The 11,613-nt window shown below is 32.8% G+C and overlaps 1 protein-coding gene and 1 long non-coding RNA gene across 2 annotated transcripts in view; one reads left to right on the top strand and one right to left on the bottom strand.

The window, feature by feature from the left end:
• LOC111037649 overlaps positions 1–9,388 on the top strand; it is a 76,510-nt gene extending 67,122 nt beyond the window's left edge. The window contains exon 5 of the mRNA XM_022320332.1: positions 8,571–9,388. Coding sequence (XP_022176024.1) covers positions 8,571–8,982 — 412 coding nt within the window. The 3' untranslated portion in view covers positions 8,983–9,388. The remainder of the gene's footprint in view (positions 1–8,570) is intronic.
• Positions 749–2,310, bottom strand: LOC111037650. Its single transcript, XR_002604899.1, has 2 exons — positions 2,107–2,310; positions 749–962 (listed from the first exon to the last, which is right to left on the bottom strand). It is a non-coding gene; the product is annotated as an uncharacterized LOC111037650 (long non-coding RNA).
• Positions 9,389–11,613: the final 2,225 nt, after the last annotated feature.

Raw genomic sequence — 11,613 nt, forward strand, 5'->3', positions numbered from 1 at the left:
AAAAAACAATAAATAATAAAATATTATTTTTATTCACTATTCTATATCGATTTTTTTTTTCAAACGGTCAGAGGGGAAAATTAAATCAATATGCGTTATTATAATTTATTTATAATCGAAACGTAGGTATATATTATGTGCTTGTAATATTTATGTATATACCTACCTATCTTATGTTGCATCGTTAATTATATTTGTCTAGTATTTTGAAACATTTTTGTTTTCATTAAAATATGTAGGTAGATGCACGCAATAACATAATTTAATAAATAATTGCGCGATCGAGGAGTGTGCAGCACAAATTGTGGACACTGAACGATTGAATTTTCTATACGACCGATTTCACGAAATGCTTATGAATAAGTGAGTTCCAGCCGAGTCGTACATCTTACTCAATGTCCAACGGTATTATATTCATAAACAAATAGAACATTATTATTAATAATTTATGGCCATATAGCTCACGTTGAACGCATATTTTCTCGATTCGTATAATATGTGTACGTACACATAATGATGTATGAATTTATGGTATATCGCATAAATGCGTTTTTCCTTTTGTGTATGAATAATATTGATATAATTTATTGTTCTTATATTATTATATAGGTATACCTATACTCGTTCGGTTTTGCTGAAACGGAAAAGTGAGACTTTAACTGTTGACTTATTTATTTTTGAAATTACTGCAGTTGGACATGAAATTAAATTAGTACTCGTGTGGTACATCAATTTAAATAAAATGCAATTAAAACACCAGCCTTATTTATTACAGTGTTTCACAACGTTTATCATTCCATGTGTACATGGTTATTAAACCGGATCAGAAACCAGTATCGAGATGTTTCCATCAATGCTATTTTTCGGTAAAACGTCAAAGTTTTGATATTTATCTCAACTGGGTTGGTTTTTCTGCATCGTAATGGCTCGAAACTATTTTGTCATTATTTTTCCAGTGTTACCTGCAACACAGCAGATACGGTGGATTATGCGTTTGAATAGTAATATTATTAAAATAAAATCACAAGATAGTATCTACTACATAATTTCCGACACCGCGGTACAAAATAATCCGTGATGGTAATAATAATAATAATAATAATTTGATTCTCTTATATAATATCTTCTTATTACGATATTACTCCGGCCATAAAATCTAAAATAAATAATTTACAGGATGATTCACCCGAATCGCTTCGGTTTAATAATACATTTATTCAAATTTTGATTTTTGGGATTCTCAAGTACCGTACGTCCGTACCTATGCATAATACTTAGATTTTTTTATTACTTTGAAGGAATGCACATGGACATGTCCTGTCTTTTATGGAAATACTGGCTTTATTTTAAAAATGGAAATCACTCCTCTTCCTGGAAATTATTAAGCTGATAATTTTTTTTCAAAACTTTGTTGTTATATACATAATAGATTTACAAGGAGCTTTTTCAACTTTCTGTACAAAGAATGATAAAAGGTTTAGAAGATATTACGGGGATGATAATTATATATTTATAGTGACTAGGTACTAATCAATTTTACTTTATCTATTGACATTTATAATTTGTGAAAATTGTCCCGATATAATCATCAATATATACTACATTAAATATTATATTAAATTTCTCAAATTGTAGTGAAACAGTTTTTAAGGATTATCATCCTTAGTCTATTATACGGCTTACTAATTCAGAGACAACCCTTTTAAATGGTGATTTAAATACATCGAAATATTAAAGAATGTTATCGGCTTAATGATTTATGGAAAATGTGGTAAAAAATATCTAAATACTTTAATATGACGTGGCGCCCTTAAGTATACACTTAAATATTACTAAGATCATAATTTAAATGAATCAAAGGAAAAAAGGGGGCGAAGAGCGTGCTCGGTGGATCACTCTGTATAATATATGACCACGCGATTGAATTACGGTGGACGGTTTTCGACGATCAACTCGCGCGAGCTCGACGACGAACACGATTTATCTAAATCCACGTGGTACCCGTGTCCGATTCGATTTTCATTTGTCACAATTATTCACGATCGAACGCCTATACCTTGTTAACCACGGCATTGGTATAATATTATGTTTAATAACACTACTTACCGATACACTGCGGCCGGCTTGTACAACAGTCGAGTGACGTGTACAAATGTGTGTACACCGGTGTCCGACACGGGATTTCTGAAAGTCCCATCCTCGCTGTCGAAGTCGCGCTGACCATTAATAGTTATTCAATGATATTGTAGTTATCGAAAGTCAAATGTATTTTATTGCTATCAGTCGTTGACACCATTCGGCGCTTTTCGGTTTCCGGTTATGCTTTAACCGGTTTCGAAATATATGTGTATACGAACGTTTTATTTTAGTTTATCTTTATTATTTCTCCGATCGCCGCCGCCACTATGTATGCTCGCACACACACACACACACACACACACACACACATTACATGTGTACGGATGGAAGGTATAACTCCGACTATAAACGAAATTCGGTTCATTTTTATTATCAATCAATAAAAATATAGAATAATATATTTTAATTTTCCATTTGCAATTCATTTCGAATTGTAAAATTTGTATACAGAGTGTTTCACCAAGCACGATCGTTCACGTTATCTTCTACAATAACGCTGTTTTTCAAAACATAACTTTTTGAAATTTATAAATGTGTTTAAAGACTGTTTTAAAATTTTTGAGGTTTTTAAAAACTACCTAAAGGTTGTCCTGTAGAAACGCAAACTTTTTCTTTTCAAATGACAGTCCCTTCATCTTTTTTTACTATGAAAACTTTTAAACAGATATTTTTGTTTGAACATATTTTTGATTTACTTAATTCAAAATTTGTAAGAGTATTTTTTCTGTTATTGAAATGATTAGACTAAGGAAAATGGTTTTACAAAAACAGTTCAAAATAGGGTTTTTATATACGTATATGTTTAAAAATCATGTTTTGAATTATTAAACAAAAAAAGAGGGTGAGAATGGTTGGTGGATCACCTTATATAATATTATACAGCTGTACGTCTTACAATGGCAGGGTCATTTTGTTGTTGTCCCTGAATCGTTGTCTGAGAAGCGTTTCAAAAGCTTCGTTTCTATTATGCGGGAGTCGGACAGAACATACCTAAATAGGTATTCATATTGTTCATGTCCATAGTACTATAGTATCGTAAACCAGTGGCACAACAAAGATTTTCTTTTTTTGGGGGGGGGGGGTCCAGTTTAGAAATGTGTAGTATATTTTCTTTAATTAACACGCATTAAACTAAATCAAACATAATTATATAAATTATAACATCTAATTGTACACAATACATATTAGTTACTTATTTTATCAGTTTTAGGTTGATAAAATAAATAAATGTTATATTGATAAAAAAAAGAAGAAAGAGGAGTGTGTCACTGCCTTCAACATGAAAATTATAATAACCTACCTATATTATATAACATCACAACTCACAATTTCCTACAAATTATATCGTGAGCAAAAATGATCTGGACATCCACAATTCTTATGCGCTGCAGAGCTGAGTAAAACGAGAATATTAATATAATTTATAACTGATTTGATGCATCTACTATCTATTACAATATGACTGCAGTCGCGTTTATGTAATACCGTTCGTTACCTGGTTACCTACTCATAAACCGGCTTCCACCATCGCACGATAAATATTGCATTTTTTACGCTTATAAAATCTAACTCGATCTTATGATAATAAATATTGTGATTTACCCACACGTACGTAATATATATATATATACATTCAAAACTTCAAAACATATGTGCATCACTCGTAAATGAACACACTAAAAGTTCACAATAATCTTTTTGTTATGATTTTTTTTGTTTTGTTTTGTTTTTCATTCGTACCTCAGTAATCTAATAAAACTTGTTTGTATTAAAAACGAATCAACCGTGTACCTACGACTAATAAATCAGACCTCGTGGAGCGTAGAGAAAATGATTTTAGCGTGGGAAAAACATGGTCATTTTTGAGATGATAATCGTGATGATCGGAGTGGTTTTTTTTGTAACCACTGCATTATAATAATTTTAATAATATTATATTATGTGTGTTTGTCGGAGGCGCTCTGTTTTGAAATCCGATCAATTACCGCACGACAAAAATCGAATCGTCTGCGAGTGACTTATTTTATCGATCGTCGTATATTTGAATCATTAATCGTTTTGGTCGAAAAATCGTGATTTTCTCCAATGTACACTCACGCGCACGGCACAAAACCAGCATGTCGGGAATCGGCGAACATAGGTAACATTATATTTTGTTTTTGCAAAATCTCACCGTGTTCACGAATTATAATTAATGAAATCAATTGACGCGAAGGACGTACGATATAAAATATATTCAGAGTTCGGCTAACAGCGCGATAGTATTAGTCCACTCTTGGTTTTAGGTAAACATATATAATATAATTCTATACATTATATTCTACCTACACGAGTGTAGAGTAACGTGTAATAATAATAATTAATATGATAATAGTTGTTTTCCGATTATCCGTCATAGGATCATGACACACGAGGTCTGCAACATATATTTTAACGCGTTGATTCATCGGGTGATTCTATAATATTATATGAATATAGGTACAGGCTAACTTTAGACTTATTTTTTTACTGTGAAATTAATGATGTTTATTGCAAATCATTAAGTGAATGATCTTTTTGAAAATGTCGTTGTTTCTAAATCGAAATACAAACGAGTGGTTTTTTAGTTAGTAATGTGCATTTATATACTATTATAAAGATAATAATCCTCAACAACGGTTTTAAAAATATAGAATAGAACGTAATATTGGATCAAGTATATTTTATTATACCCATTACTAGGAAATTTTTACGAATAATTATAAAATGTGAATAGGTAGATCAATATAAATATCATATACTCAAGTCTTCACGCAATCGTAGCCACTGTAAACCCAATACCATTAACACATCATTTTAGTAGTAGGTGCATCATCAATTTATAAACAACTCGAAAACTACTCTTTCGAATTTCTACATTAACATTTTCAAAAAAATCATCTGATTAACAAACTATCAGATGAAATGAACTCGTGATTCTCGTTTGAAAAAATATAAGACTGCATCGTCACAGGACACTCGCCTTGAATGGTGCATACAATCTTAACAATTGAAAATATTCTTGGAAGTTTAAAAAAAATGTATTTTTAGTAGAAGGAATGGGGAATCAGGGCTTACCTATACTTGGTGGATTATCCTGTGTACAAATAATATTGTTCTACATATATAGATACCACGGACAATTATTGGCGGCTTGCAGGACGTGCAGGTATTGCACTCGCGTGAGACAATCGCTGTACATTATTGTAGTATATAATAATATTATCATAATATTGCATATTATATTATTATATTTTATACGCACGGCGGCGGCGTAAACAAACGCAAACGATACGCTCTTGCTGTAATTATATTATATAAATCGCATTTTTATTCAATGAAATGTTTTACTGCTTTTCTGCAATTACAATCGCACACGAAGCGGCGCGACTGCATAATATAATATTATCGATTTTCGTTATCTTCCACGCGAGTTAATAGTTGACAAAATATTATATTACACTCTTATATGCTTGCCTACCATGGCATATAGAAATATACGACTGTAGACGAGGACCGAGAGGCCTATATACAATCGTATAGAATCTCTGTATACGGCGGCAAAGAATATGTATAGGTATGTATACCGGGTGATTCGTTTAACGCTAGAGTGTATAACCATCGAAGTAGTTTTGAAGATATTTTAGTTACGAAATTTTAATAGTCTTTAAAAACATTTTTCTATTCAAAAATGAAAAATTGTATTTCTAGGTATTTTTTTAAATTTTGTTTACATCATCGTCATCATTGTAATAAACTAAATAATAATCATAAACTTCTTAACATAAATATTATGTTTTTAGGCTGGGTGTATGGATTACTTGATTTTCTGACTCCAACTGATTTTGCGCAACGTTTTTCTTCGTCACAGTTACTTATTAGTTATTAACATATTTATGATTCATAGATTTTTTTTTATAAGTGGACAACTTCGAGCATGTGGCTTGCATGTTTTTTTTTTTACTTTTTCAATGACCTCATGCATTTTTAATTCCTTATCCCAAAGAAGAATATTTTTTGGAGTTCTTGATGAATAAAAATCGAATTTTGGATGAGTAGTTCATGATTGATCATGAGCCTTATAACTTTAAATACCTATATAATATACTTGCCCAAAAAAATATTTTTTGAAATAAAGAGTGTCTTAGTTAAATGTATCACCCGGTATACATAAATTCCGACACTAAAACAAACGACGGACGAGGACGACAACGACGACGATATCTCGTTTTGAATTTTTCGTTTTATTGCATTGCATTTCCGAAAACGTTTTGAACCATCGAGGAGGCTTTCTATATTATATTTTATTATAAACGCACACGTCATGGCGAGTGGACGAACAAAAAACTAAAAATCGTTTTTATCCTACCAAATACGAATCGTTTGTAATAATAATAATATATCCTTATGTGATAACTGATAACAGAAGGCGTCCGGGAATAGGAGCGTTTTCCTTCCGGTTCTACATTGTTATGGTCGGAGCTTAGATAGGATTTCCGTGTCTCTATGCAACATGGCAAATATTTTTACTTTAAGCACTTCGTTTTTTTTGTGAAATATAAGAATTTTAAAGTTGTAATATTCTACATAGGTACTACAGATAATGTTCTTGACTTTAAATTTGATAATACAGATAAACTCACTCTTTTATGAAAATCCATAGTGCGAGATCGAAGGGTCTGCTTACTCAATATTTAAATATAGTCATTGCTCGTAAGTCAGAGAGACGAAATTTACAGTTTTGCTGACAACCACTCATCTGGACATTTTCCTCACGGATCTATACATTATTTATAGAAATATAAAATTATGGTTGTCTTCAGCCTGCAATTATAAAAAAATATTATTGTTAATTTTTATACAGGCCAATTGACGGATTCCTATCATTTGCAACTGTGACAAGTGTTCGTTCGTATAGTGTCGCGTATCATCCCCTATGATAATATTATTTATAATATAGACAAGCATTTGTAGGGGTAGAGTTGAGCATGTCACCGGCCATCGGATACATTGACATGTGGAGGTGGGCCGAGAATAATAAACGGAGGGCGCGGGATATAGGATCACTTGCTGTAGCGTACTTTAGGTATATTATTGGTGTTTGAGATTCTTCCCGAAACCCAGGATTCTATTTCACGTAAGGAAACATTGACTTAAATGAAATCTCATTTACAATGTTTATCCATAGGCACTGGTATTCATTTTTTGAATTTTGAATTATAATGTTTAGTCATACTCATACACAAGTCGTGGAGCGGTCGAGTTGCACTCTATTCCTATGTAAGTGAATTGCTCACATGACAGAGGCTTTGCATTGTGCAGATGTAATGCAATATTGAAGTGGTGTGATATATTATCGTATATCACCGCAGTCATAATGATATAAATATTGCTTAAGTTGGGATTCTGGGATGTATAAGGTCTAAAATCTGTTGATGGACAAAACGTCAATAGTAGACTTGTTTCACTGGACAAAGTAATAAAACGCGTCCAGTTCATCTTGGCACCGAGCAACCGTTACGATTTTCGTAAAACAGTGGTCCGAAAACTAATTATAATTAAAAAATACGGTAATCAAGTTAAAATAGTATAAAAAAGTTAACAACGTTTTTAAAACACTATGTAAAAAAAAAAAATCGTAACGGTTGCTTAGCGCCAAGATGAACTGGACACGGTCTGTACGTAACCAATTCATCGGGGAGCTTAGAACAGGAATAATATATCAGTTACCCTCGAAATTAATTTTTCTATATACAAATCCCCCCCTCCCCAAAAAAAAACTATCTAGAGTAAAATTCACTATTTGTCTTCAATCCATACATCTATAATATACCAGTTGCCCTCAACATAATATATATGTATTATAATATATACACGACCACAATTCCACACCTGGCGTATTAATAGGGGAGGTGAAGTAAATATGTGGCGGTGGCGTGACGTGGCTATTGTGTTGGTATTAAATAATGAAAATAAAAGAATAAATACAATATTTTCAATAATAATAATAAGCGAGATAAATATTGTAATTTGTCAACAACAAGAATTGTATAAGCGTCTACAATTACCCATCACCCTGGCAAAATTCCCCTCTTTGTACCAGGTGCGCCATTATTATACGTTGAAGGCTGCAAATTGGTTTATTCGGTTGAGGGAAAATGATATACATTTTGTAAAATATCCCTAAAACAGCCGACGAGGGAAACGGGGCACCCCCCCCCCCCAAAAAAAAAAACGCTCGTCGTTTTAGGCGCATAACCAGGGGTTTCTAGGGAGTGGGGTGTTACGACACCCACCCCCCTTGGCTTACGCCAACGACGTCGGCCGTCAATCTCTGATATTATTGTTGTTGTTGTTGTTATTGTTGTTGTTATATCGTCATAATAATATATTATAAACGTTCATTGTTACAGTGACGGGGCCGACAAGCAGAGGTTCTACGAGGTGTCGTGCAAGCCGGGCGTCGAGGGCAAGCCCTGCTTGTTCATGGAGCGCAAGCTGCACGGGCACTCGACGTGCGTGCAGCGGTACTCGTATTCGTACGCGATCGTGCGCGAGGAGAACGCCCGGCACCACCACGGCGTCGGCGGCGGCGGCGGACAGTACAACAACAACGGCGGCAAGCAGACGTTCCAGTCGCTGTTCCCGAACGACAACAACGTTTGGAAATTGGATTACATAAAGGTGCGCAGCGGGTGCGCGTGCATGGTGCAGTCGCCCAAGAAAAAGCAACAAAAGCAGAGGCGGAAGAACGGCGGCGGCGGAGGCGGCGGAGGCGGGCCGGGGGGCACCAGCGGTGGCGGCAAGAGCAGGTCGCAACAGTGAGCGATGACCAAGACGACGCCGACGACGACAACGACGACATTACAGGCGGCGGCGGCGGCGGCGGCGGTGATGACGCCACTGCTCCGTCGAGCACGGTGTGTTCCGCGAGTCCTATTCAATAGACGACGACGACCCTTTTTTCGTGTGTCGCCGTCGTGTTCCCTCTTCGCGCGCCTACGCACAATAATTATAATAATAATATAATGTAATATTACGTATACGCACGTTATGAATTAAATTTATTAAATATTTTACCTAATATTATTGTCGTGTACGCCGACACGCCTCTCATCCGTTTCCGACTCGACGACGATTGTTTTTTTTTTTTCATCCACCCATACATTTTTAGATATTATTTTTGTTTTTCTTTTGTACAATATTATAAATTGTTATGATATTATGCAAAACAAAAAAAAAAAAAAACCACAAGCGATATTTTTCTACTCGATTTTGTTTTTTTTTTTTTTTTATCGCTTTTAGTTTGTTTTTTAATCCAACGAAACACACGTGCGCACGTCATGCCGCGCGAGTCTTCTTCTTCTTCTTCTACTTCTCCTCCTCCTCCTCCTCCTCGATTTTTTCATTCAATCTCGCCCTAAATAATACGCTCACCGCCGCACTAGCGCTTTCACGTAGACACCACCGCATACACTCGCGATTTATAAAGACGTTAATAATAAAAAAAAAAAAAATAAGAAAAAAATAGCATTAATTTATACGTCGCCACGAACCATTTTATTAATATAATATATATATATATATTTTTTTAATCAAATTTTATAATTCAATATAATATAAAACAATATACATATAATACACGACTATATTATATTATAATAATATATTATATATTATAGTGTAGCGAACGGTTATAATAATAATATATAAAATATAATATTATACTGTTTATAGTCATTCGAATGTTACCTTAGGCTTATGAATAGGTAATATTGTTAAGTAATTACGACTGCTTCTCAACGATAGGTAGGTAGGTATGTAGGTAGGTAGGTAGGTATATACATACTATATAATATAATAAGTGCATATTATAATATTAAAAAAAATAATAATAAATGTTTTTTTTGTCTTATATTATATACATACTCGTTACCTCGATCTATAATTATCATCTTCGGGATGAATTACAACATGTTAATTTTTTTTTTTTATCAAACAAAAGCGCTGCGTTTTACTACTTATTATACATACACACACACACACACACTCGTAATCTCCCCTTATAACTTAATATGCTTCCAAATTAATATTATATTATATATTATTATCCTCTTCTTCGGCACCCGCATTATTAACTTATTATTTATTTTTTTATCATTATTTTTTTTTCCTTCATCATTCTGTTGTACATCATAACAAATAATATTATAATATATGTGTTTTTCAATCTTTACAAGTGTACGTTAAAATTTATGGTATGGATATATAATATATATATTGACATATTGTATGTGTATATTTATTTATTTTTTGTTAATATTATACTACCGTGTTGATATAGTAGGTATATGTACATTGGTACCATTTGTACATAGGTACACATACGTATTAATTCACTACAATATTATTGTACATTTTATGTTGTTTATTTATTTACTACTTTTAATTACATATATATTATATACACACACGCCACATACATACTATTATTATGTATAACTATTATAATAATTTAATTATCGAATATTTTTTTATTTGTATTTTTTTGTTTTTTTTGTCAACTTAAATTTTGGCCCGTTTCATTTATTATTATAAACTAACGACCCATTAAGCTGTTTTTGCCACACATAATTGCATCATTTTAAACGTTACATAACATAATATAGCCGATAGAAGTTGCATAACCAATGTCAAACGCACACACACAAGTGCTCGCGTGCGCGCGCACATACTTAAATACCTAATATTAATATATCTTTATACAAATGTTTTTATATTCGAGTTTGTATCCAGACAACTGTGTATACCTACCTGTATAGGTATAATAAACAGCACACAATAATAAAATATGTCTTACTACGTAGTGGAATAGTTTATATGTATAATTATTATTATATAATAATATCACTGGGTCTTCTGCTCCTGTCATATTATTATTATTATTAGGAATTCGTTCAGAATCTCGACAAATCAAAACCTCGATAGTTCAAAACCCAGACGAATTTTCATTTAAAATACAAAAATGTATTTTAAACAACATTATCATTATTATTAACTTAGGCAAATAATAGTGCCCAAATTCATACAACAATAATACACAATATTATATTGTCGACGTATATAAATATCAATAATAACAGTATATAGTTATAACGAATCGCTTCGTAATATTAGTGGACATTTGGGTTGCTTTGACCCTCCCCCTAAATAAAACTCCTGCAACCCAGCCAAATATTTCTTCTAATCTTAACCTCGTCGCAGTATAGTTTATTAGTATAATGATGTAGTTATTGTAATATTATTCACGACTTTACGCGTTAATTTATAATATTTAAACCATATTTTCGACAATGTCTATTTTATAACAAGTTTTTGATTTGTCGGGAATTTAATCCCAAGGCCCAAATTGTTATTACTTATTGTATTTCCGATGGTTTTGCAACGATTCATTTC

The sequence above is a fragment of the Myzus persicae genome, unplaced genomic scaffold, assembly GCF_001856785.1.
Source record: "Myzus persicae strain clone G006 unplaced genomic scaffold, MPER_G0061.0, whole genome shotgun sequence".
NCBI classification, from domain to species: domain Eukaryota; kingdom Metazoa; phylum Arthropoda; class Insecta; order Hemiptera; family Aphididae; genus Myzus; species Myzus persicae.